The 25,910-nt window shown below is 45.0% G+C and overlaps 1 protein-coding gene across 13 annotated transcripts in view; it reads right to left on the bottom strand.

Moving 5' to 3' along the window:
• ccdc30 (coiled-coil domain containing 30) overlaps positions 1-25,910 on the bottom strand; it is a 200,159-nt gene that overhangs the window by 86,312 nt on the left and 87,937 nt on the right. For 12 of the 13 annotated variants that reach the window (XM_038773500.1, XM_038773501.1, XM_038773502.1 and 9 more), the window contains 2 exons: positions 6,673-6,762; positions 5,068-5,178 (listed from right to left, as the gene is read on the bottom strand). In XM_038773500.1, coding sequence (XP_038629428.1) covers positions 5,068-5,178; positions 6,673-6,762 — 201 coding nt within the window. The remainder of the gene's footprint in view (positions 1-5,067; positions 5,179-6,672; positions 6,763-25,910) is intronic. The other variant, XM_038773507.1, reaches the window with a different exon arrangement.

Here is a 25,910-nt window from a genome sequence, read left to right as displayed (position 1 = left end):
ATGGTCTCACATCCTGAGCATCATAATGGTGAATCTGTTTTCACTTGCTTCATTGCCCTTTTTATAATCCTGCAACCTTAATTGCATACAATATTAGAAATACAGCTCAATCAATATTCTATGCAACTTCCTGCTTTATTCTTGTACTCTACAACACTATTTATAAAAGCCATAGTAACAAACTCATTGAATAGGCATGCATAGGCTATAATACAGGATCAAGAATCTTATGGAGCAATACAGTGATAGTTTGTAATTCTATACCCGTCATACCTCAGATGGTACACTTTTGATGCCAGTTATACAGTGTCACGATGACAGGGGAAAAAAACACAGAATTACATCTGGAAATATTGGACTTTAAATAATAACTTTTGAGTTATTTAAAAGCACATACAAGATGGCTGAAGATGTAATGTCAGTTACTGGCTGAATTGCTGTAGAGTGATGTTGCAAGAGACAATGGAACTCCTCCCTGTTCCCAGGCAAGGAACTTCTAAGGCATCCAGAAACTGATTACTATTCGTGAGTAATACCTTGATCGAATTGTGGATTCACTTTCTCAGACGGAATAAACAAAGAATGGGTTAAAAGCCAGCTGAAATGTTGTACCAGTATCTGTGTGTTCTATGATTCTATGATACCAAGTACTGGAAGTTGAACAGAAGAAAAAGCCAGCAAGCACACTCAGTGCCCCTGCAAAATAGCTTTATTTACAGGTCTCTCGCCCTCTCTCTCTGACTATGGAAATCAGTCAGCAAAAGATTTGCAGCTGAAAACAGAACGGGGAGGCTTTTCGGCACAACTACAGAACACTGGAATCAAAACACCAACTTACTTGCCTGCTGAAGTGAACTCTGTGGGAAACTCAGAACTGACTATTGGCCTGCTGAAGCTAAATTTACTGGAATGTTGAATTATAACAGCTGCAGTGCTTCAGTATCTACTCCTCGCGAGTAAAGGACTGTTCTTCTGTTTACCATTTTTTTGTATTTACTTACTTTGGACTCAATTCTCACTTAGAACATAGAACATAGAACAGTACAGCACAGAACAGGCCCTCAATGTTGTGCCGAGCCATGATCACCCTACTCAAACCCACGTATCCACCCTATACCCGTAACCCAACAACCCCCCCCCCTTAACCTTACTTTTAATAGGACACTACGGGCAATTTAGCATGGCCAATCCACCTAACCTAACTTCTAATTTGTATGAATGTATATGCATGTGTTTTACCATTTTTTGCTTGCCTTTTAGTAGTTAGGAAACTCACTCTATCCTTAACTCAAGAGAGCCGTGTGAAATTGGTTTCTTTTAAAACATAAATATCAGCTTTTGGAAAAGGGATCCACAAAAATAAATCCTTTTTAGGTTCAATCCTGTTGCTACCAACAGAGGGGGTTGAATAAAGAAAGGGAGACGGTTCATCCTTTCTCACCATGGTTTGCAAAAATTTGGGATCATCCCAGCCGAAGATGACAAATCAAGGGGTCTCATCTGGACTTTGGGAAACCTCGTCTGGGGGAGGTCGCAACAAATTGGAATGCTCATCCGGGATGTGAACAGAATTTGGGGCTCGTCATGCCCAGGAAGTTCTCACAGAGGACAATAATTTGAGTTTAGTGTCCAGAATTTGTTCCTATAGATGAACAAACGAATTAAGAGTGAGGAAAGTAAATTGTTCCATTTAAAACCAATTTTAATAAACTGCACAAAGGCTTTCTTGAGTCAGTACAATTAAACTAAAAATTCCACGTGATGCCAGTACTTCTCCAGCAAAACCAGAGACACTTTAAGGATTTAAGAATGTTGTACCTTGAACAGTTAAAGGGATAGCGAGGCATTTAGGATTAGAATTTCAGCTGAAAGCCAGAAAATCTGAAATGTTAAAAGGGATGGCCGATTGTCTGCAGGTGAAAATGAAGCACGATGAAACTGATAGCACAGCAGCAGAGAGATTAGAATTGGAGAAGTGGAAATAGAAAAGAACGTAGAACATAGAACAGTACAGCACAGAACAGGCCCTTCGGCCCTCGATGTTGTGCCGAGCAATGATCACCCTACTCAAACCCACATATCCACCCTATACCCGTAACCCAACAACCCCCCCCCCTTAACCTTACTTTTTAGGACACTACGGGCAATTTAGCATGGCCAATCCACCTAACCCGCACATCTTTGGACTGTGGGAGGAAACCGGAGCACCCGGAGGAAACCCACGCACACACGGGGAGGCTCCCCGTGGTCACACACAAGAGTTTTAACTAAAACAGCTCGAAGGAGAAAGAATCCCGCTATATTTCTTGAAGACACCAGTAGCTCAGACTTGAGGGTTGAGGCAACCTAGTTCATTCATTTAATCCCCAAGTTTGATGAAGCAGAGATCGCGGCCTTCTTTATCGTTCTCGAATGGTTCGAATTATAGAATCCCTACAGTGGAGAAGGAGCCCATGCGGCCAATTGAATCTACACCGACCCTCTGAAAGAACACCGTACCAAGACCCACTCTCCTGCCGGATCCCCAAAGCCCCATCTAACCTGTACATCAAAGGGCAATTTAACATAGCCGATCCACCTAACCTGCACATCTTTGGACTTTGGGAGGAAACCAGAGCACCCGGAGGAAACCCATGCAGCCACGGGGAGAATATGCAAACTACACAGAGTCACCCAAGGCCGGAATTGATCGTGGACCCCTGGTGTTTTGAGGCAGCAGTGCCAACCAGTGCCATTGGATCCACCCTTCCATGGCAGTAAAATGGCCAGCCCAAAAGTAGGAAACAGCACCCATGGGAGAGTGGGACATTCTGGGAGTCTTCTTCAAGACGGAAAGGTGGTGCTGAAATTAAAAGTGAGGCCAAGAAACCTCTGTCTTTTGACTGCCAAAAGTTAGGGCACGACTGAGCCAACTGCTGGAGGCTATGGGGAAAACTAGTGGAATTTATCGGGGCCCATATACCCAGAATGGGAATCAGTCAGAGAGCATAGCAGCTCAGGCCATGGCTCTGACTATGGTTGTAATCCGCCATAGGAACACCCCAAAGAGTATGGACAAGGTTAAACAAATCCCTGAGAGTTACCAAGATTTTGTACCCCAAGGAAGTGTGGCCATATTTCCCAGGGCGAGGTGTATAAATCTGTAGTAATACTGTAGGATACAGGGGCCAGCCAGACTCGACTGTTGGGAAAAAGCATGACCTCCGTTAATGACCTGGCAGGATCATCGGTCACAGCATTCCTCGTGGTTTCAGAAAAGCCACTGAGGTAAAGGAGATTGAACACCTGCAGGAGAGGGTGTCTGTCATTTCCCCTGACGGAGTGGCAACCCAGTCTACGGGGGTCATTGGCTTCAGGAAGCAAACTATTATACACACCCCCGTCTGCATCAATGGTGCCATGGTGGAGATGATTGACAGCTTCAAGTTCCTAAGTGTGCACATTACCAACAATCTGTCCTGGTCCACCCATGTCAAAGCTACGACCAAGAAAGCACAACAGTGCCTATACCCTCTCAGGAAACTAAGGAAATTCAGCATGTTCACATTGACTCTTACCAACGTTTATAGATGCACCATAGAAAGCATCCTGTCTGGCTACATCACAGCCTGGTATGGCAACTGCTCGGCCCAAAACTAAGAAACTTCAGAGAGTTGTGAACACAGCCCAGTCCATCATGTGAACCCACCTCCCATCCATTGACTCTGTCTTCACCTCTCCCTGCCTTGGGAAAGCGGGCAGGATAATCAAAGACCCCTCCCACCCGGCTTACTCACTCTTCCAACTTCTTCCATCGGGCAGGAGATTTTAAAAGTCTGAGAACACGCAATAACAGATTCAAAAACAGCTTCTTCCCCGTTGTTACCAGATTCCTAAACCACCCTTCTATGGAATGATCTGATCTCTTGACACAGGGGCTGAGTTAGCACAGTGGGCTAAACAGCTGGCTTGTAATACAGAACAAGACCAGCAGCGCGGGTTCAATTCCCGTACCGGCCTCCCCGAACAGGTGCCGGATGTGGTTACTAGGGGCTTTTCACAGTAACTTCATTGAAGCCTACTTGTGACAATAATCGATTATCATTATATTATCACTGCTACCTCTCCCTTCAGAATCACAACGGTTGCTTCTTTCACTGTTGGGCCTCACGGTAGCATGGTGGTTAGCATCAATGCTTCACAGCTCCAGGGTCCCAGGTTCGATTCCCGGCTGGGTCACTGTCTGTGTGGAGTCTGCACGTCCTCCCCGTGTGTGCGTGGGTTTCCTCCGGGTGCTCCGGTTTCCTCCCACAGCCCAAAGATGTGCGGGTCAGGTGGATTGGCCATGCTAAATTGCCCGTAGTGTAAGGTTAATGGGGGGATTGTTGGGTTACGGCTATACGGGTTATGTGGGTTTAAGTAGGGTGATCATTGCTCGGCACAACATTGAGGGCCGAAGGGCCTGTTCTGTGCTGTACTGTTCTATGTTCTATCTTCTCTGAGTAATACTACATTCCTGTATGCTTCACCCAATGCCTGCGTCTATGTATTCAAATTGTATATTCATGTATGGAATGATCTCTCTGGACTGTACGTAGAACACTTTTCACTGTACCTCACTACACGTGACAATAAACAAATCCAATCCAAGTGAGTGAGCAAAATATCAGTGCTTTAGCCTCTTATTATAGAACATTCCAGTTTGTTACAATCCTGTACCACAACAGCTAACAAACATAAACATAGAGGGAGTTAATACATCTTAGATATCGAGTCATATTTTGGACAATATTTTTCCTTTAAACGCATTTTTCCTTATGGTCACTTGAAGGTGGCAGCCATTGATACTACACCTAAAGGCCTTTACTTATGTGTGAGCCTAGATGTTTAATGTTAGGTTAAGGACACTGAGGGGAATTGTAGTAACCCTAACTGAGCAAAGACCAAGGACTAAGCCTGCGACTTTCCTGCACATGTTGAGGAGTAGTTGAAAATATCCTATATTTTGTCTGTACAACTCAATGCCATACCAGACCTTCCAGCTATACACTGAGCCATGCAGGAGAGCAGGTTTACTTCACCTCTTACCTTACCAACTGAACGTGTAGATGTATAGGTCTTTTTCTTCTGACGAACAGCTGGCACTGGAAATTCTTTTACTGGTTGTTGCTGGGAACCCATCTCTTGAGCTGATTCCCTCTGAGGTGGAGCAAGGAAAGGTTAAGGAAACCATGAAGTGAGGCAGCAACCATTAATAAATGACAAGGACAAAGAAAAATACTGTGGATGTTGGAAATCTGAAATATACATAAGTAAGTGCTGGGAATACTCAATAGATCAAGCAGTATTTATGGAGAGAATCTTTCACGTTGAGATGACCTGTCATCAGAATTCAGCATTTTTTTGTTTTAAATTACTGAATGATAAAGACTTGGCTCAATAAATTCTGAGGTAAGATTTAGTGCTGTGATTGAAGATTACACTTATTACATTATACAGGATATTTTCAACTACTCCTCAACATGTAAAGCAACCCAAATTCAGGCCGAGCTCAGTAACTAACCATTATTTTTGCAATGTGCTGATCAGCTACCTCAATTCCACAGTGACTCCAGCAGACATCCTACCTCCACACTCAGCTGGCTAGCCTGCAAACTCCACAATGAACTCACTATGTCCATACGTAGTTCATGAAGCAACCAAATTCCAAAATCAAGCCAATAGTAGAGCCACTCAATGAAAAGCACACCAGCCACCCACCCCGATGTTGAGCACACCATCCACTTAAACCAACAAAAGTCCCTCCTGAGCCCCGCGCCACCCTCCTGAGCCCACCACCGCCCTCCTGAGCCTGCCAGCCGTCCTCAGTGCACCTCTGTGCTGACCTCGTGGGTTGCCCACCTCAGTGGTGAGCCCGTGGCTGCCCACTTCCACGCTGAGCCCACCAGTTGCCCACCTCTGTGCAGAGCCCACCAGTCGCCCAGCTCCGTGCTGAGCCCACCAGCAGCCCAGCTCCATGCTGAACCCACCAGCAGCCCAGCTCCATGCTGAACCCACCAGCAGCCCAGCTCCATGCTGAACCCACCAGCAGCCCAGCTCCATGCTGAACCCACCAGCAGCCCAGCTCCATGCTGAACCCACCAGTCGCCCAGCTCCATACTGAACCCACCAGGCGCCCAGCTCCATACTGAACCCACCAGCAGCCAAGCTCCATGCTGAACCCACCAGTCGCCCAGCTCCATGCTGAACCCACCAGTCGCCCAGCTCCATGCTGAACCCACCAGCAGCCCAGCTCCATACTGAACCCACCAGCAGGCAAGCTCCATGCTGAACCCACCAGTCGCCCAGCTCCATGCTGAACCCACCAGTCACCCAGCTCCATGCTGAACCCACCAGTTGCCCAGCTCCATGCTGAACCCACCAGCCACCCAGCTCCGTGCTGAGCCCACCAGCCATCCATCCCCATGTTGATCCCACCAGCTGCCCAGCTCCGTGCTGAGCCCACCAGCCATCCTTCTTGCTATCCCAACCAGTTGGACTCTTTTGCAAAGAGCCCATAAATTGTTACCTAACCATGTCATGACACAGGAGCCCTGCACCAAACAGGCAATTTAACAACAGGGGGAAAAACAGTCTTTCAAACAGCAGACATTATATAAACTCAAACTTGCTCAAGTCATTTCCAGTATTTACCTTGATGTCTTGTTGCAGCTGATCCATTTTCACTGGTGGACTACTGAGTGGCTGTTCCTCTATTGGCAGGATTCTTTGAAGGCTTTCAACCTATTCATATACAACATAAAACAGTGTAAGACCTTACAATAAACATGTATTGAATCAAAGAGGGAGATAAGAATACAAAAGAGTCAGGAGAGAGAGAGAGAGAGAGAGAGAGAGAGAGAGAGCGAGAGAGAGCGAGAAAGAAGAGAGAGTGGGGGAGATAAGAGATAAGGGACACAAGATAATTACAAATTATAAATAAATGGATTGATCTGTGGGTTATCGAGTGAAGAGGTGCATGTTTGTAATAAGTACTTGCTGGCTCCAATTCTATCTGAAGTATAATACTGTACCCCAGGATGGTTGCTTAAAAGGTGAAGGTTGGAAAATTTGAAACCAGGGGCTGGATTCTCCAACCACACCGCCGGGTCGGAGAATCGCAGGGGTGCCGGCGTGAATCCAGCCCCCGCCGGCCGCCAAATTCTCTGGCACCGGATATTCGGCGGGGGTGGGAATTGCGCCACGCCGGCCGGCGCCCCCCCCCCCCCCCCCCCCCCCGGACGACGATTCTCCGGCCCACGATGGGCTGAAGCCCCGCTGCTGTAATGCCTCTCCCGCCAGCGTGAATCAAACCACCTCCCTTACCGGCGGGACTGGCGGCGCGGACGGGCTCCGGGGTCCTGGGGGGGGGGGGGGGGAGGGGCGATCTAGCCCTGGGGGGTGCCCCCACAGTGGCCTCGCACGCAATCAGGGCCCACCACTCCACGGGTGGGCCTGTACTATGGGGGCACTCTTTCCCTTCCGCATTGGCTATCGCCTTCGCGATGGCCGACGCGGAAGTGAACCCCTCCCCTGCGCATGGATGACATAGCAGCCGCTGACGCTCCGGCGCATGCGCGGACTTCCGCCGGCCGAAGTGGCGCCAAAGGCCTTCCACGCCAGCCGGCGGGACGGGAACCACTCCGGCACGGGCCTAGCCCCTCAAGGTGAGGGCTTGGCCCCAAAGATGCGGAGAAATCCGCACCTTTGGGGCGGCCCGACGCCCGAGTGGTTCACTCCACTCCATCCCGCCGGGACTCCCCGCCCCGCCAGGTAGGGGAGAATCCAGCCCAAGAATTCAGACTGAAAACTACAATCATAGTAGCCATTGTGGAAAATAACAGGAAGTGTAAATTGTCAGGCTATGACCCCTATTAATACCTACTTTGACAAAGCTTTGTGTCTTTAATACTATCATCTTTGATCTTTCCTTCTCTCTAACCTTTCCCGGACTTTCTTTTTTGTCCCACCTGCCCCTCTCCTCTTTTCAACAGCATAAAACCCATAATATTCCTATCTCTCTTCAGTTCCAAAAATGGATCACACTGGACTTGAAAGGTGATCCCAAGTTACTCTCTCTCTACAGATGCTGCCAGACCTGACGCGATTTTCCATCATTTTCTGTTTTATTTCAGTCCTCCAATATTTGCAGTAATTTGCTTTTATTATATTATTACCCTCTGATGTTCTTGGGATTCTGAATCATATGACTAGTGGAAGAATAAGTGGATATGTGGACATTTCTTACAACCCCACAAAAATATTTTTTGTGAACTGTATGCTCGTCACTTAGATCATGGTGAAAGTTTAGACATTGAGCATTGAAATGAAGTTTCTAAGGAAGGTGAGCTGCTAAATGCCTAAAACCATGGTCAGGCTTTAATAGATTTTTAAAAACAGGTGACCATACTATCATGAAATTCACTGCCAAAAGAAAGCCATCATTTTTCAACACAGGCAAGTGAACCCAGTGGCAATGTTTGTTAACATCACAGAAGGTTACATTGAAGGGAAAAAGGCACCAGAAAGGCAGAAAAGAATGTGGATGGAAGATAGCAGAGAGTGGCTACTAGGTATGGGTTATGTCCAATTAAAAAGTACTGTCAGAGATAGAGATACTCTTTTGGAGGGTTGGTGCGGACTCAATGGGCCAAATGGCCTCCTTCCACACTGTATGGATTCTATCAGTCTATATGTTGAAAGCTATGATTAGCAACCTTGGTACAATCGAGGATGTCATATGAAGAGAGGTAAAAGATTTAATAAATTAAATTTGAGAATCCCTGGATCAGTACCAGTGTTTGAAGTGTTGGATTCTACTAAGGTGTCTGAATGGACAGGCTACTGTTTGAACAGATGCTTGCAGCCTTGAAAAATTTCCTAGGGGGCTGTGATTTCCTTTAGCCTACATAGCCTACATGGAATAAGAGGCACATTCTGTGGTAATCAAAGAATGAGCTCAATAATTGCTCCAAATAATGGACATAGGTGTCAATACAATGGAAGACAAGTAGAATAAGGATTAAAGCACCTTTCACAGATTTGACTGCCACAGCAGAAAACTGAATTGGATCATGAATAATCAGCCAATGATTTACAGGAATGCTCAAGGAACAGTTACTAGGACCATAGGAATTAGGAGAAGTAGGCAATTCAGCCCTTCGAGCTTGCTCCACCAATCAGATCATGGCTGATCTCTTCCTGGTCTCAAATTCACCTCTCCACCTGCTGCCCCTTTAACCCATTTTTTAAATCAAAAGTATATTTATCTTTCTTGAAACCATTTGATGACTCAGATTCCACCGCACTATGGGGCAGCGAGTTCCACAAATTCACCACCCTCTGCGAGAAGTAGTTCTTCCTCATCTCAGTTCTAAATCTACTGCCTCTCACCCTATACCCATGAACTCTCGTTCTAGATTTCCCCACACGAGGGAAAATTTGGTCTACATTTACTTTATCAATCCCATTTAGTATTTTATACACTTCGATCAGATTTCCTCTCATCCTTCTAAACTCCAGCGAGTATAAGCCCAAACTGTTTAATCTCCTCAATGGGTGCGTCAAATGTGACTTTAATTATAATAAGGTGGTGAACTACTCAAAGCAAAGGGGTAGGATCCTCATAATGAACATGTCAAAGAAAACATAAGATAATGAAGATAATGATGAACCAGAGCATTTTTTAGTCATAGGAGTTATAATCCTGTGTCAAATGTATTAGTTGTAGACTCCTTTATCTGTACTGTACTAGGTAATGCTTATACGTTGGCAGTATGTAGAACAGATTGGTTAAATTTTATTTTGGTTCACCCAATGATGAGGATTGATACAAGGTTACGGTCAGATAAGTATTGCTCACTTTAGGTTTTGTGAAGACAACAAACTGAAATTACAAAATAAATTAGCAATTGCTCGTAGCTGGAGTAAGCCATGATGTAAGTACTGAAATACCTTGCAGCGAACAATCTGTACTGTTGTCTGCATTCTATGAAAAGGTACAAATTAAACCTTACAAGGAATATAATAAAGAAATGCAAATAATTCACTCCAGGTGGTTGGACTATATAGTCCATGGGCGAAATGACAAACTGCCTTGCGTGTTATCCAATAATGCTCTTGCTCAAAAGACAGTAGAAAATGGGCTTTTATCACTGTCGGGTTCTCAGATAAAACTCGTAGAGCACTGAAGCATCATACAAGATTATCTGAGATCGCCTCCCCGGCCACTGTTTATGTGGAGTTTGCACATTCTTCCCATGTCTCCGTGGGTCCCACCCCCACAACCCAAAGATGTGCAGCATAGGTGGATTGGCCACACTGAATTGCCCCTTAATTAGACAAAAATAATTGGATACTCTAAATTTGTATTTTTAAAAAATTATCTGAGATTGAATTTAATTCAGATTTGGTATATTATAAAAGAAGGCGCCATAGGGAATAAAAAGCCCTGGCAAATTAATGAGTCATGATGGTATGACTATACTTATTAAACATGGCAACCAAATTGTGACGGTTTATTCTTCATGATTAATCATAATTAAATCTCTGACTCTAAGCAGCTGACAGAAGTTATTGAGGCACCTTCCACCTCAGGTGTTTGTGTCAGTAATAAAGCTCCTGAGGAATATCCTCCTGAAACATCATTGATCCGAAAGGTTAACTAGATGCTGTGTGACTTGCTGAATATTTCCAACATTTCCTGCTTTTATTATGAAAGGAAATTAGACAGCTAGAAATGAAAGAGTATGTTGTGTATTCTGAGGTATCAAACAAGGGGCAAGCAGCTTTATCACATTGGTGGATGTGTACAAATGATTGATGTTGGGACTATTAGCAAGGCTAATTGCCAGGGATTTTGAAGAGAAACTAGGTGATGCAAATGCTATCCAGGACCTCCCCACAGCTGAAAATAAATATTTAACATGTATCAATTGACATTAAAGCTGCATTTCTACAGGATAATACTTTTCTGAATGTTTCTGAAACTGTGCAAAGCAGCAGCAGATGCAGAAGGGAAACTATGCAAATGTATCAATGGTGAGTGGTACTTCTAGGATCTGCTATGTTTTGGGGAAATCAGATTTCCTGAAATAGTTTTATGTTCTATCCCACTAGGTCTTTGCTATCATAATGAAAACACTTAGCATCTTCGTGATGGACGTTGATGATTGCTAGTACTAAGACACCTATACCGGCTATTTTCCTAATTGACATTTCGAGCCCAACCATTTAGTTTATCCTTTTTGAACAATCTAATCATTTGTACGTTGTACTCGTCTAACAATGGGATGGTAAATAATTATCATAGTAGTTCAGTCCTCTTGTTGCGATATATTCAAGCATTCATATATTTGCTCTTTAATAGGTTACACCTGTTCTTCACAGTAGTCCTATTCTTAACTGATTTTTCTTTTAATTTCCTTTCATCTTTAGCTCTGCTTTCCTTTCCTCCCCACTTTACACAAGCTCAAATTCCGCCAATGCCTTATTTACCTTTGTCTGCAAGGACATAATTATCAATTAGGTTGAGAGAAGATTCTTCTCCAATAGTAAACTCTGAATAGTTACTTTGCATCAGTCTTCACGGTGGAAGGCTCCAAGAGAACCAGGGGGCAGAGGTGAGTGCAGTGACCATTAAGAAGATGGTTTTGGTGAAACTGAAAGGTCTGAAGGTGGATAAGTCACCTGGACTGGATGGACTACACCCCAGGGTTCTAAAAGAGATAGCTGAGGAAATTGTGGTGGCATTAGTGATAACCTTTCAGGAATCACTGGAGGCAGGAAGGGTCCCAGAGGACTGGAAGGTGGCTAATGTAACACCACTGTTTAAGAAGGGAGGGAGGCAGAAGACGGGAAATTATAGGCCGGTTAGCCTGACTTCGATCATTGGTAAGATTTCAGAGTCTGTTATTAAAGATGAGATCGCAAAGTACTTGGAAGTGCATGGTAACGGTGGACTGAGTCAGCACTGCTTTGTCAAAGGGAGGTCGTGTCTGACAAATCTGAGTTCTTTGAGGAGGCAACAAGGAAGTTAGATAAAGGAGAACCAGTGGACATGATTTATTTAGATTTCCAGAAGGCCTTTGACAAGGCACCGCATAGGAGACTGTTAAATAAGTTAAAAGCCAAGCAGCCCGGTGGTGCAGTGGGTAGCACTGCTGCCTCACGGCGCTGAGATCCCAGGTTCGATCCCGACTCTGGGTCACAGTCCGTGTGGAGTATGCACATTCTCCCCGTGTTTGCGTGGGTTTCGCCTCCACAACCCAAAGATGTGCGGGGTAGGTGGATTAGCCATGCTAAATTGCCCCTTAATTGGGAAAAAAATTGAGTACTCTAAATTTACAAAAAAAGTTAAAAGCATATGGTGTTAAGGGTAAGATCCTGGCATGGATAGAGAATTGGCTGACTGGCAGAGAATGGGGATAAAGGGGTCTGTTTCACGATGGCAGCTGGTGACTAGTGGTGTGCCTCAGGGGTCTGTGCTAGGACCACAACTTTTCACAGTATTCATTAATGATCTGGAAGAAGGTAGTGAGGCACTGTTGCTAAGTTTGCAGATGATACAAAGATCTGTAGAGGGGCAGGTAGTATTGAGGAAGCAAGGGGGCTGCAGAAGGACTTGGACAAGCTAGGAGAGTGGCCATGAAGTGGTAAATGAAATAAAATGTGGAAAAGTGTGAGGTTATGCACTTTGAAAGGAGGAATTTAGGCATAGACTATTTTCTAAATGGGGAAATGCTTCAGAAATCAGAAGCACAAAGGGACTTGGGAGTCCTTGTTCACGATTCTCTTAAGGTTAATGGCAGGTTCAGTTGCCATTAAGTTGCAGTTAAGAAGGCAAATGCAATGTTGGCATTCATGTCAAGAGGGCTAGAATACAAGATCAGGGATGTGCTTCTGAGGCTGTGGAAGGCTCTGGTCAGACCCCATTTGGAGTACTGTGAGCAGTTTTGGGGCCCGTATCTAAGGAAGGATGTGCTGGCCTTGGAAAGGGTCCAGAGGAGGTTCACAAAAATGATCCCTGGAATGAAGATCTTGTCGTATGAGCAACATTTGAGGACTCTGGGTCTGTACTTGTTGGAGTTTAGAAGGATGAGTTGGGGATCTTATTGAAACTTACAAGATACTACGAGGCCTGGATAGTGTGGACATGGAGAGGATGTTTCCACTTGTAGGAAAAACTAGAACCAGAGGACACCATCTCAGACTAAAGGGATGATTCTTTAAAACAGAGATGAGGAGGAATTTCTTCAGCCAGAGGGTGGTGAATCTGTGGAACTCTTTGCCGCAGACCGCTGTGGAGGCCAATTCAGTGTCTTTAAAACAGAGATAGATAGGTTTATGATTAATAAGGGGATCAGGGGTTATGGGGAGAAGGCAGGAGAATGAGGATGAGAAAATATCAGCCATGATTGAATGGCGGAGCAGACTCGATGGGTCGAGTGGCCTAATTCTGTTCCTATGTCTTATGGTCTTTCCATCTGGATATTCCTCCCTACCATTGCTCCCAAGCTTTCCTCATGTCTTTTGAAGTAAAGTTCTCTTTTCCGCACCATCAACGTAGTCACTCATTGATGCGTATGATTGATATATTAAATCTGTCTTCACCAACTTGATTCATACAGGCAATAATCCTGAAATCTTCAAAATTCCTTTGCAAGACGCAAACTTGCTCTTTGCTACCTCACTGGTTTGTGACCGGTCACAATTTATGACCGGTTTCCTCCTTTACAAAAAGTCGAACAACTTGCAACTTTGGATAGAAACACCAGCAAGTCAACAACTTCGGGAAATAAAGAGTGTTGGGACAAAGAATGTGTTTTGTTTTTAAAGAAAAGGAACAAACCTAAGTTAACATTCCCCCCCCCCCCCCCACCCTTACTCTTCCCTATGGGGACTCCCTTGTCACTCGTACGCACCTTTTCTCAGCCAATTCTGGTTGTTTTCATTATTTCCACTGGAACCATGTCAAATTGGTGAAAATAGCCATAAATATTCTACCGATTTGATTAGCATCACTTGTGCAAGGAAATACCAGTGGAAATAAAATCATATTTCCACTGAGGCCCACATCACAATGGCAGTGACATCATAGAGCAGCTGTTAAATATCTCCACTAGTGGCGCTGACACAACTCAGTAGTTTTCAAACTTTCTTTTGTAGGGACCCACCTCAATTCTGAAGGACAGTGTCTCTGATCCAAAGGGAAAGCATGATATGACTATCGAAAACATTTTCATCAGTATACAGATGGGAAATAGTCCAAAAATTTTGTGATTTGAGGAACCCACGCTGGAGTCCCTTTCCAGACCCCCATTCAAAACTTATGCCATGACCATTAGGTGACATTGTCAGACCATTATACCATTGGTTTGACATAACAAAATATTCTTTAGGAAGCATTGGGACTTCTACAGATAAGTTATTCAAATTCTTTATGACATTAGCTTTCTTGGCCCTACACAAAATCCTCTCCTGAAGGTGCTTTTCTTGAGGTGCCATTCCACCGGTGAAAAAGTTCTTTAATATCTTACTGAACAAGTCTTCTATCCTGTAGCAGCGATGTCATTGAAAATCAGTAAGTTACTTGAATGAGGCAGATGTCACAGCTCACCCATTTCTAATCTCAACTATCATTCACCACACGGGGCAAGCTCTTTCAGATGGCAGGTTCTCCTGCCCCAGCACCCAAAGAGTAGATGGGAAATACATCCCTGCTGATCATAGCAGCCCCCCAGCCATTTAGTGCTTAATCTAGTGTTGATTGGTGACGAGATTTTCACTCCTCATAGGACAGGCGGGATATGCAGCCCTCTATCTGCCAGTTGGTCTTCAGCTGGGGAGAGGGCAGGCTACCCTTTGTAAAATTGCAAACCATTCATTGCCTTAAACAAACACTCCCTCCACCACTGGCACAGGGGAAGCAGTGTGCACAACAGCAATTCACCAAGGTTTCTTCCAAACCCACAACCGCTACCATCTAGGAAGAACAAGGACAGACACATGGGCACACCACCACATGTGGGGAAAAAACTGATTTCTGAATTTTATTTCAATATCACTCATATAATGTGAAACAGGCGGTGTGTGAATAAGTAAGAGTGCGGCTGGTCTAATTAAACTGAAGGCACTTAGACTGTGAGGGTCAAAACATCAAAAGAAAGTAGTTGAAGTGGGAATAAACGGACTGCCAGGGGCAAATTGAATTGAAATTATATTAGGCAGATAAGAGATTTAAAGTTAATTGTTGTATTTAAAAAAATATATCCAATTAGGAGATCATAAATGGGTGAGACAAAGGAGTAAGTTAAGTTTTATAAAACATTAACCCATAAAGTACCATGAAAGATGGGTCGTGTGGGAAAAAATACTTTTTAAAGGACTGTAAAAACAATAAAGCAGAAGTTCAAAGGGGGAAAGTTTTAAAGATTGAAGATTATTAGAGTTTGGTTATGAGGTCTTGTGTGCTGGAGATAGACCTCTGAATAACAGTTGCCACCACCCTCAAAGAAATGTGCTTGTGTCAGCAAGGTTATGGAAACAAACTGTGGTCTCAATCTTGAATAAGAGAGAAGGAAACATTGGCATAACATTTCCCTGAGAACAGCAGTGCATGGGTTGTTATAGTACTGAAATTTTTATAGATTAAAAAAAATTGAGGACTGTTGCCTTCAAAAAGAGATTTAGCTCCGAGTTTATTTAAGCCAAACATTTTTCAGAAATGCTTGTAAAAGTACAGTTAGCTGTGTAAAGCTTACCTTGTGTTTTAATTGTTCTTTTCTTCCTTCTTTGTTTTAAAAAATGTTTAAATTTAATATTTACAATCATCACAAGTGGTCTGAAGTTCATTTTTCTTGACTTCAGGTACCTCCTCATAATATACAAATTGCAAAACTGTTGAGGCAGCTTGTTCCAAGTTTCCCTTTGGGATTTGGGCAGCCTGACACTTACCATCGGTCATGCCATAACAACTACCTGGAACTTTCCCTCCAAGCCATTCATTATCTTGACTTGGAAATATATTGCTGTTCTACTGTCTTTGAGTCAAAATTCTGGAACTCTCTTCCTAACAGCACTGTGGATGTACCTATACCACATGGACTGCAGGAGTTCAAGAAGGCAGCTCACCAACACCTTCTCAAGGACAATTAGGGATGAGCAATAAATGCTGGCCTACCCTGCGATGTTCACATCCCATGAATTAATAATATAAACATTGACTTTAATGTTCACCAATATGAAACATAGGGATTGAGTGGTGCAGTAATTCTCCATACAGATTGTTCTTTCATTTCTGCTTCCTATGTCAGTTATGACTGAATTTGTCGCACTCTCGCCTGGAGTTAGAAGGTTGTGGGTTCAAGTCTCACTCCAGGACTTGAGCACAGAAATCAAAGCTGACTTTCTAATGCAGTTCACAGGGTGTGCTGGACTGTTCGAGGTACCGGCTTAAAAATAAGATGTTAAACTGATGTGCGAGGCAGTTTTTGTACGCAGAGGGTGGTGAGTGCCTGGAACCCATTGCCAGGGGAGGTTGTGGCAGCAGATGCATTAATGGCATCTTGACAAATACATGGATAGGATGGGTACAGAGTGATACGGCACAAGGAAGGAAGTGCTGAGGGTTTTAGCCAAGGTTGGTATGATGACTGGTACAGACTTGGAGGGCCGAAGGGCCAGTTCTTCGGCTCCCGGCTGCTCCCTCAATGTGGACGTAAAATATCCCTCAGCACTATTTCAAAGAAGAGCTGGAGAGTTATCCCCGGTGTCTTGGCCAATATCTAGCCCACAATTGGCATCACAAAAACAGATGCTCTGATTATTATCACACTGCCTTTTGCGGGACCTTGCCATATGTATTTCAGGTGACTGTCTTTCCTATATCACAACAGTGACGACAGTACTGTACTTCATTGGTATAAAACAGTTTGTGATGTCCAGTGCTCATGAAAGGCACTATGTAAATACAAGTCCTTTTTTGAAAGTTGGGTTTGAATTCAGCCCTAACTGAAGGAATTAAAAGTCTCTTTAAGCTGGCTTTGTGGAATCTACATGCAATGAGTTCTCAACACAGATTTACTATCGCACACAATGTAGCACTCAGGATGATTGGGAATTAAAAAATAGTTGGATGGATTCTTCAAAGATTGGCGCCAAGGAATGTAGCTGGGGGAGATAAACATGTTTTAAATAAACATTTTATTGAGGTTTTTTTGGTATTATAACAACACAATAAACAATGTACATGAAACTATAAACATAGTGCAAAAGCCATCTCCCTCCCTCACAGGTCCCACCTTTATTAACCCCCTACTCTAAGCTAAACTAATCCCCCCCCCCCCCCCCCCCCCCCTTCTGCTGACGATTAATTTTCCGCAATGATGTCAACGAACGGTTGCCACCTCCGGGCGAACCCGAACAGTGACCCTCTCAAGGCGAACTTGATTTTCTCCAAACAGAGAAAGCTAGCCATGTCCAATAGCCAGGTCTCCGACTTTGGGGGCTTTGAGTCCCTCCAAGCTAATAGTATCCGTCTCCGGGCTACCAGAGAAGCAAAGGCCAGAACGTCTGCTTCTTTCTCCTCCTCGATTCCCGGGTCTTCCGACACCCCGAAAACCACCACCTCTGGACTCAGCGCCACCCTTGTTTTTAACACCATGGACATGACATCTGCAAATCCCTGTCAAAATCCCCTAAGCTTCGGACATGCCCAAAACATGTGGACATGGTTCGCTGGTCCTCCCGCACACTTTGCGCACCTGTCTTCCACCCCAAAGAATCTGCCCATCAGGGCCACTGTCATGTGAGCCTGGTGAACGACCTTAAATTGAGCCTGGCACATGTTGCAGACGCATTGACTCTATTCAATGCGTCCGCCCATAGACCATCCTCTATCTCTCCCCCCAGCTCCTCCTCCCACTTGCGCTTCAGCTCCTCAGTCTGCATCTCCTCTGACCCCATAAGTTCCTTGTAAATGTCCTACCCACCCTCTGGAAACTACCCTGTCCTGAATCCCCCTTAGCGGTAGGAGTGGGGATGTTGATACTTGTTTACGTAGGAAGTCCCGCACCTGCAGATACCTGAATTTGTTTCCCCTCGCCAACCCAAACTTCTCCTCCAGCGCCCTCATACTCGGAAAGCTCCCCTCGATAAACATATCCCCTATCCTCTCAATCCCTGCTCTCCGCCATATTGGGGACCAGACCAATGCTTCCTCTGCTCCCACATGTCTCCTCCATTGCCCCCAGACTCTCAGGGCCGCCACCACCACGGGGCTGGTGGAGTACCATGCCAGCGGGAACAGCAGAGACGCAGTTTCCAACACCCCAAAACTGGTGCCCTTGCATGAAGCCGCCTCCATACGCTCCCATGCTGACCCCTCCCCCACCACCCACTTCCTGGTCATGGCTATATTCGCCGCCCAGTAATAGTTATTAAAATTTGGCAGCACCAGCCGGCCCTCTCCCCGACTCCGCTCAAGCATTACCTTCATTACCCGCGGGATCTTGCCCGTCCAAACAAAGCCAGAGATCACTTTGATGACCCATTTAAAAAATGATCGCGGAATAAAGATGGGGAGACATTGAAACACGAACAGGAATCTCGGGAGGACCGTCATCTTCACCGTCTGCACCCTCCCAGCTAATGACAACGGAAGCACGTCCCACCTCCGAAAATCGTCTTTCATTTTGTCTACAAGCCGGGCCAGATTTAATTTATGCAGCCGGTCCCATTCCTGCGCCACTTGAATGCCTAGGTTGGGAGAGATATATTTAAGAGGCTTGAATGTGCTCAATGTTATGTGGATACTCATGCTAAAGCTCATTTGGGAACACATATTTGGGATGTGCTAAATGGAGATTCAAATTGCATTCTACCCCATGTTACCCTTAATCAGGGGTGCTTAATATACCACATTAAAGGGAGTATCTGGTCCCTGATAGATCTCATTTAGAAATGCTTGACTATGACACTAGAAGAATTCCACATTTTAAAAATATTAATTTTCACGGCTTGGGCATTTTGGGCAAACTGACATTTATTGCCCATCCACAGTTTCTCTGGTTTTATGCAACTGAGTAACCTGCTAGGTCACTTTAGAGGACATTAAAAGGCAACACGTCGTGCAAGGATGGATTCACATCTAGACCATACCAGGTAAGGATAGCAGGTTATTTGTTTTAAATGGCAATCTTCTTGGTCATTTTTATGTATACCAACTTTTAATTTCTAGTTGTATGCAAATTTAAATTGAATTCAAGCTCTCATAGTGGCACCTGGGATTCATAGTTACATTCTCTGGATTATTGGGCCAGTATATAACAAGTATACTACAATGCAGTATTGTTTTGGGCAGCACTGTAGCATAGTTTGCTTCACAGCTCCAGTGTCCCAGGTTCGATTCCTGGCTTGGGTCACTGTCTGTGCGGAGTCTGCACGTTCTCCCCGTGTCTGCGTGGATATTCTCTGGGTGCTCTGGTTTCCTCCCACAGTCCAAAGATGTGCAGGTTAGGTGGATTGGCCAAGCTAAATTGCCCTTTGTGTCCAAAAAGGTGGGGCGGCGTTACTGGGATAGGGTGGAGGTGTGGGCTTGGGTAGGGTGCTCTTTCCAAGGGCCGGTGCAGATTCAATGGGCCGAATGGCCTCCTTCTGCACTGTAAATTCCATGATCTAAATTCTATGATTCTATGAATAGTCATGTTGCATATAGGTGACCTGCTAGTACAGTTATACAATACAATAAGTGTTTTACTCGCCAACAGTGCTATGTGTCTCAGTTCAGCTCTAAAAGTCACAAGTATAATTCCTCAGAAGTAATATAGTGCAGTGGTTTTCTTTCTGCTAGATAACAAGATAAATGACAGGGAAAGAGAAGGATGCTAAAGGAATCCCATTTTTAGAGCATCATCATTCACAAGAGAATTTTGTCTGAGGTTAGGAACCAGAAGAATTTTCCATTCCAGAGTGTTACGGGTCATTTTGTTTTTTTTTATTTTATTCGCTCTTGATGCGGGCATCACTGACTGGGCCAGCATTTGTTACCTCTCCTTAATTGTCCTTGAACTGAGTGCCTTGCTAGGCCATTTCAGTGAAAGGCAGTTAAGACTCAACCACATCGCTGTGTGGGTCTGGAGTCACTAGCCGGCCAGACCGCGTAAGGAGGGCAGATTTCCTTCCCTGAAGGACATTAGATTGTTGTAAAGACCCATCTGGTTCACTAATGTCCTTTAGGGAAGGAGATCTGCCATCCTTACTTGGTCTGGCCTACATGCGACTTCAGACACACAATGTGGTTGATTCTTAAATGCCCTCTGAAGCAGCCTAGCAAGCCATTCAGTTCAAGGGCAATTGGGGATTGGCAAAAATGCAGGCCCAGCCAGCGACGTCCACATCCCATTAAAAAAAAACATTAAGAGCATAAAAGGTAGCATGGATGTCCACAACCTGCAAAGAATTCTGACACATGTAAATGGATGTTGACTCATTCCTCTTTTTATGTGGCATCTTCGACCTGATGTGGCGCTCAGTGGTCCGTCAAGTCCCCCCTTCTGCCAGATGTCCCACTGTCTGCTTCCATTCTATAATGCCTAGAACCGTCTCAGTGCTCAACCATTCTGTGTAGTATCGAGATGAGCGAAGCCTTTGCCTCAAATATCTCAGAGACCTATTCAGAGGTTCATATAATGTTCCCTTATGAGTTTAGAACCTGGAGGTTGCTTTAGTCCCCCAATGCTTCTGCATGGTAAAGTGCTCAATGTCAATCTTACTGGATTCAAAGACGATGCACATGGAGTCGGTACATCTTTCACTGGCCTCCATATAATTTCTGTCAGCCTTGAATGAGCTTTATTTATTGACCCAAACTTGGATCTCTTATGTTTGCCTACAGCATTATCTCATGTCTGTGTTTATATCTGAACATCACCCTCAATATCAGTCATCACTTTCCAACCTTCATGATTTAAACCTGACATGTTGATCCTTGCAATTCCTGCTAGGTGATGGTTAAAACTGCATGATTTAGGTGATTTCTGCAGAGGCCCCAGATGCCTGATCTGGGCATAGAAGGATGCAGGGCTGGTCCAGAAAGCCTGGCTAGCGTCTCATCACATTAACCCTCTGACAGCTCTGCATTGGTCAACTGGCATGGTAATGTGCAGCTTACCATTGCATCGGTGTGCAGGGTTCCATGTGCTTTGGTCAGCCTGCTGGAATTAAAATGCGATGGTCTCAAGTGGGACCAGAGCGAGTCTCCAAGACATTTGATATGTGCTCTTTATTATCAACGATTGAGGTCCTTAAGGCTCAGATGGTGCGTTATCATTTCCTTACAGACCCACAAATGCCACGACTAGGGTGCATGGGAAATTAGGAGCCTCAAAACAGAGGCATGGTTGAATGCTAAACAGATATCAGACTATGGTGTTCCTGAAGGGTTTGCGGTCCACAGAAAGGGGAGTAGAACTGCGGGATACATCCACTACTGAGAATTACGGATGACTGTGCACCGAAGAAATATCTAATGCTGGGGATGGAGTATAATAATGAGGCTTGAACACTTGGCTTGCCTGAACAACTGCGTATGTGAACAAAACGCACTGCCGATTCAGAATTGATCTCAAATATGGTGAGAACTACTGAGTGATGATTGTCCTCCTTGAGGCGCCTTGCCAGGCTGCAGGTGTACTGCCATAAGAGCACAGAGGATTGCAGTGCTGCTTCTGCCTCTTGAAGGCTTCCATAGGCTTTGGAATATTGGTGAGATGTTTGAAGAGACTGCAGACAAAACACCATTTTGCTGTTATTGTCCCATAACAGAGAGATGACATGCGGGCTGCTGTACCTTCCGGGGATGAGGACATTGTGATGCAAGATTACAACCCTTTATTCAGAGGTGGATGTGCCGCAGTGACCTGATTAGGAGCACAACTAAAGTGGTAAGTTCGACCCAACAGGGAAGACACTGGTGAAAGAGGCTCATATGAGTTAATCGTCAATCATCGTCCTGGAACCTGGTGGCTGTCATGTGCACGCCTGCCTCGTTTGTCCCATGCCAAGTCCTCTTTCTCTGGAGCCACAGTATCCTCATCTTCATCGAGCTCAACCCTTTCAACATCCTCTGGAGGAACCGTTCAGCTCCTCAATCTCTCCATTTGGCAACTCATCCCCTCTGTGCAGCAGCAAGTTGTTTAGAACACAGCATGCCATGATGATTACATAGAACAAACAGTGCAGGAGGCCACCATTCAGCCCATCGAGTCTGCACCGACATACTTAAGCCCTCACTTCCACCCTATCCCCGTAATTCAATAACCCCTCCTGACCTTTTTGGTCAGTAAGGGCAATTTATCATGGCCAATCTGCCTAACCTGCACGTCTTTGGACTGTGGGAGGATACCGGAGCACCCGGAGGATACGCAAGCACACACGGGGAGAACGTGCAGACTCCGCACAGACAGTGACCCAGCGGGGAATCGAACCTTGTACCCTAGCGCTGCGAAGCCACAGTGCTATCCACTTGTGCTACCGTGCTGCCCTCCCCTCTGGAGGGAAAACTAGAGAGTGTAAGCTGAACTGTCCAAACAAGATTTGGGGCATTTTTCAAAGGGGAACAGTGAACTAGTCAACTCCTGCCCATTAATTTCATTTGTTTGTGGGATCTTACTGTGCACAAACTGCCTGCTGCATTTACCTGTAAAACAGTGACTGTGCCTCATAGCATCTTCGGGGTGGCAATAGTCCACCCAACAAATGAGTGTGTTGCAGAATGAGCATCATTATACCTCTGCACTGAGTCATTTTGTGGCTGCCGAGCAGGCATCATCAACCATGTCCTTTGCAGGTAGCCTTTGTCATGAAAGAGCTAACCCTGGATGCAATGAGGGCCCTTGATATTCTATGGCATCTGCATGTGATTCAAGATGTACAAGTAATGGGAGTTCATGTTAAGTTCAGACGGCGTCTCAGTAATAAAAACTGGAAAGCTTCTTCAATTCAAATTTTGTGTTCTACAATCACTTCTCATCCAACCCCACAATGCCACCTGTATCCCCTTTATATATAATATATATTATATATATATGTGTGCAATCTATCAAACAATCAGTGTGATCTAATAAACAACTACAGCTCCAATTTTGACTGAAACATTGGGAATTATTAACTCTTTGCTAACAGTTTCCAGAGTATCCCGCACACACCTGCATTACCTGCTTCTGGTGGTAGCAGACCAGCTGAGCACTGAGTGTGTGGAATACTTTCCCATTGGCAAACTTGTGGCTGTTCTCAGGGAGCTCTTAAAGCAACATATATATAGTCAACGGCAGCCCTAACCAGTGGGAATTCAGAGATCACTACAAATCCCACTTCACTTGCAGCCTAGCTGGTTTCATCGAAGGAGAACTGAATGTAAACTACAGAAGTCCCCATTGGAGCACTGCGAAGACACACGTGAAGAAGTTCAGAGCGGTCATCACTTTTAGAGTCACTGGCAGTGAGTGGCCTCGCAGTCCCAATAGTGTCAACTCCTCCCAGCGAATGTGGCAGATGTGAAATATCACATCCATTGACATGAAAAGGCATCTACTGCAGTGTCCCTTGCTTGTCTGGAGGTATGAAAATGTGTCATCTGTACATCCTTGGTCTTCCCAGATGTCTCCATTCAATGGCTCTGTCTGCCTTAGCTTCTGGGTCTTGAGGGAGCTCCACGCACCCTTGTTCAACAAGGTGAGATTCTTCCCTTATTCTAGCATGACACAACAGGCTCTTCAATCTCCTCCTTCTTGGCTGAATGCCAGGATGAAGGCAAGTAGTCTGCTCCATCCATGAGGCATTTTGTGCTTGCGTTTAAGAAAATATTTAACAGAAACATCTGCAGTCTTGTATCAAGCCACCAACCTCTATAACAGGAGTGGGCAAACTACGGCCCAAAATTTTTTTTAAAATGCTCGGCACAACATGTGTTTCATGTGAAGTTTCTACTTTAAAATATTAATTAATAAAAATTAATTGCTTTTTTTTCTTTAAAAACCTTTTATTTTGGCTATTTTAAATATTAATTATTTTACTTAATATACTATGCGGCCCATTAAAATTGTGAATTTCTGAATGTGGCCCTTGCACGGAAAAGTTTGCCCACCCCTGCTCTATAACCAGCATGTGTGAAGGATGCACACCATGCTAGGAAGGACTAACACAGGAATTACAACCCTCTACCTCCCTGGGTTGGGACCAGTAGAGACATGACAAGTACAGCCCTCTAAATTGTGACACAATTGCCCAGGGTTCTGTCTGTTTTCTGGTCTGTTTTCTGGTCCCAAATACTTGTTGTCCTGCCAAGGAATGTCACTGCTTTTGAAATATTCAGCGTGTATTAAATGTATTTAATCTAATTCATGGGGTCATGGCTAGTGAACTAGCTTGATTTCAATCTTGCAGCCCGGTGGCCCACTCACTGGCCCAGGTTGCCCATCACTGCTCTAGCCCCATCTCCTGGTGCACTCTGTCCCTTCCTGCCACACTCAGATTATCAACTCCATTATTACTACCTTGCTCTCTTGCCTTTTGTTCTCTCTTTAATTTACCACACCTTCCCTCATTTGATCCCCCTCCCTCCCATTATTTACTTTAAAGACCTCTACTGCCCTCCTTATACAACTCTCCAGAACACTGGTCCCAGCACTGTTCAGGTGAAAGACCGACCAAACGGTACAGCTCCCATTTTCCTCAGTACTGGTGCCAGTGCCCAATAAATCAAAACCCATTTCTCCCACACCAATCTTTGAGCCATGAATCTCTCAAATTCTTATTTACACTACTCCAATTTGCTCATCGTGCATGTAATAACATTGAGGTTAAAACCGCACCCAGCCAATAAAGCCCTCACCAAACCATAATCTTCCCAGCGCCTCCCACAGGTACTCCCACTCCACCCAATCGAAAGCCTTCTCTGCATCTACTGCCACTGCCACATCCTGTCCCTCCGGGGCATCATTATCACGTTCAATAACCTCCTAACATTCGCCGACAATTGCCTCCCTTTACAAACCCCGTCTGGTCTTCCTCTATCACCCCGGCACAAAGTCCTCGATACGCGAGACCAGGATCTTTGCCAGCAACTAGCATCCATATTTAATAAAGACATTGCTCTGGATCTTTATATTTATTCAGTATTTCGGATATGGATGCCTGCGACAGTGTAGGGCTCATTATATGCCCTCACCAACAGATGCCCCAGGTCCCCCTCAAATGTCTTCCAAAATTCCAGCATGAACCCATCCGGGCCTGGGGTGTTCCCTACCTGCATTGCCCCCATACTCTCCATCACCTCCACCAGTCCAATGGGGGCCCCCAGCCTCTCCATCAGTTCCTCCTCCACCTTGGGAAACTCTGACCCATTCAGGAACCGCAACATTCCCTCCCCCCCAGCCGCGGGCTCCAATTCATAAAGCCTGCTGTAAAACTCCTCGAATACCCCATTCACCCCCACCGGGTCCAGTACCACTCTTCATAAACGCCACATCGTCCCTGTTTGTGGCATAAACATTAACCAAAATGGCCGGCTTCCCTTCCAGCTTCCCACTTACCATCACGGACCTTCCACCCTCATATCTGCCACAACGTTCCTCACTTCGAACACCACCAGCTTAATTACCAGCACCGGTACTCCCCTCGTCTTCATGTCTAACCCCGAGTGAAAGACTTGCCCTACCCACCCTTTCCTTAACCTAGTCTCATACCCAATCTTCAGTTGTGTCTCATGTAAAAAAAAAACACATCCAGCTTCAAATTCCTCAAGTGCGCGAACACACACAACCGTTTTACTGGCCCATTCAGTCCTCTCACATTCCACGTGACCAGCCTGAACCCCCCCCCCAACATGTCCCACA

The sequence above is a fragment of the Scyliorhinus canicula genome, chromosome 16 (genome assembly GCF_902713615.1).
Source record: "Scyliorhinus canicula chromosome 16, sScyCan1.1, whole genome shotgun sequence".
Taxonomy (NCBI): domain Eukaryota; kingdom Metazoa; phylum Chordata; class Chondrichthyes; order Carcharhiniformes; family Scyliorhinidae; genus Scyliorhinus; species Scyliorhinus canicula.
This window is presented reverse-complemented; position numbering and strand designations above follow the sequence as displayed.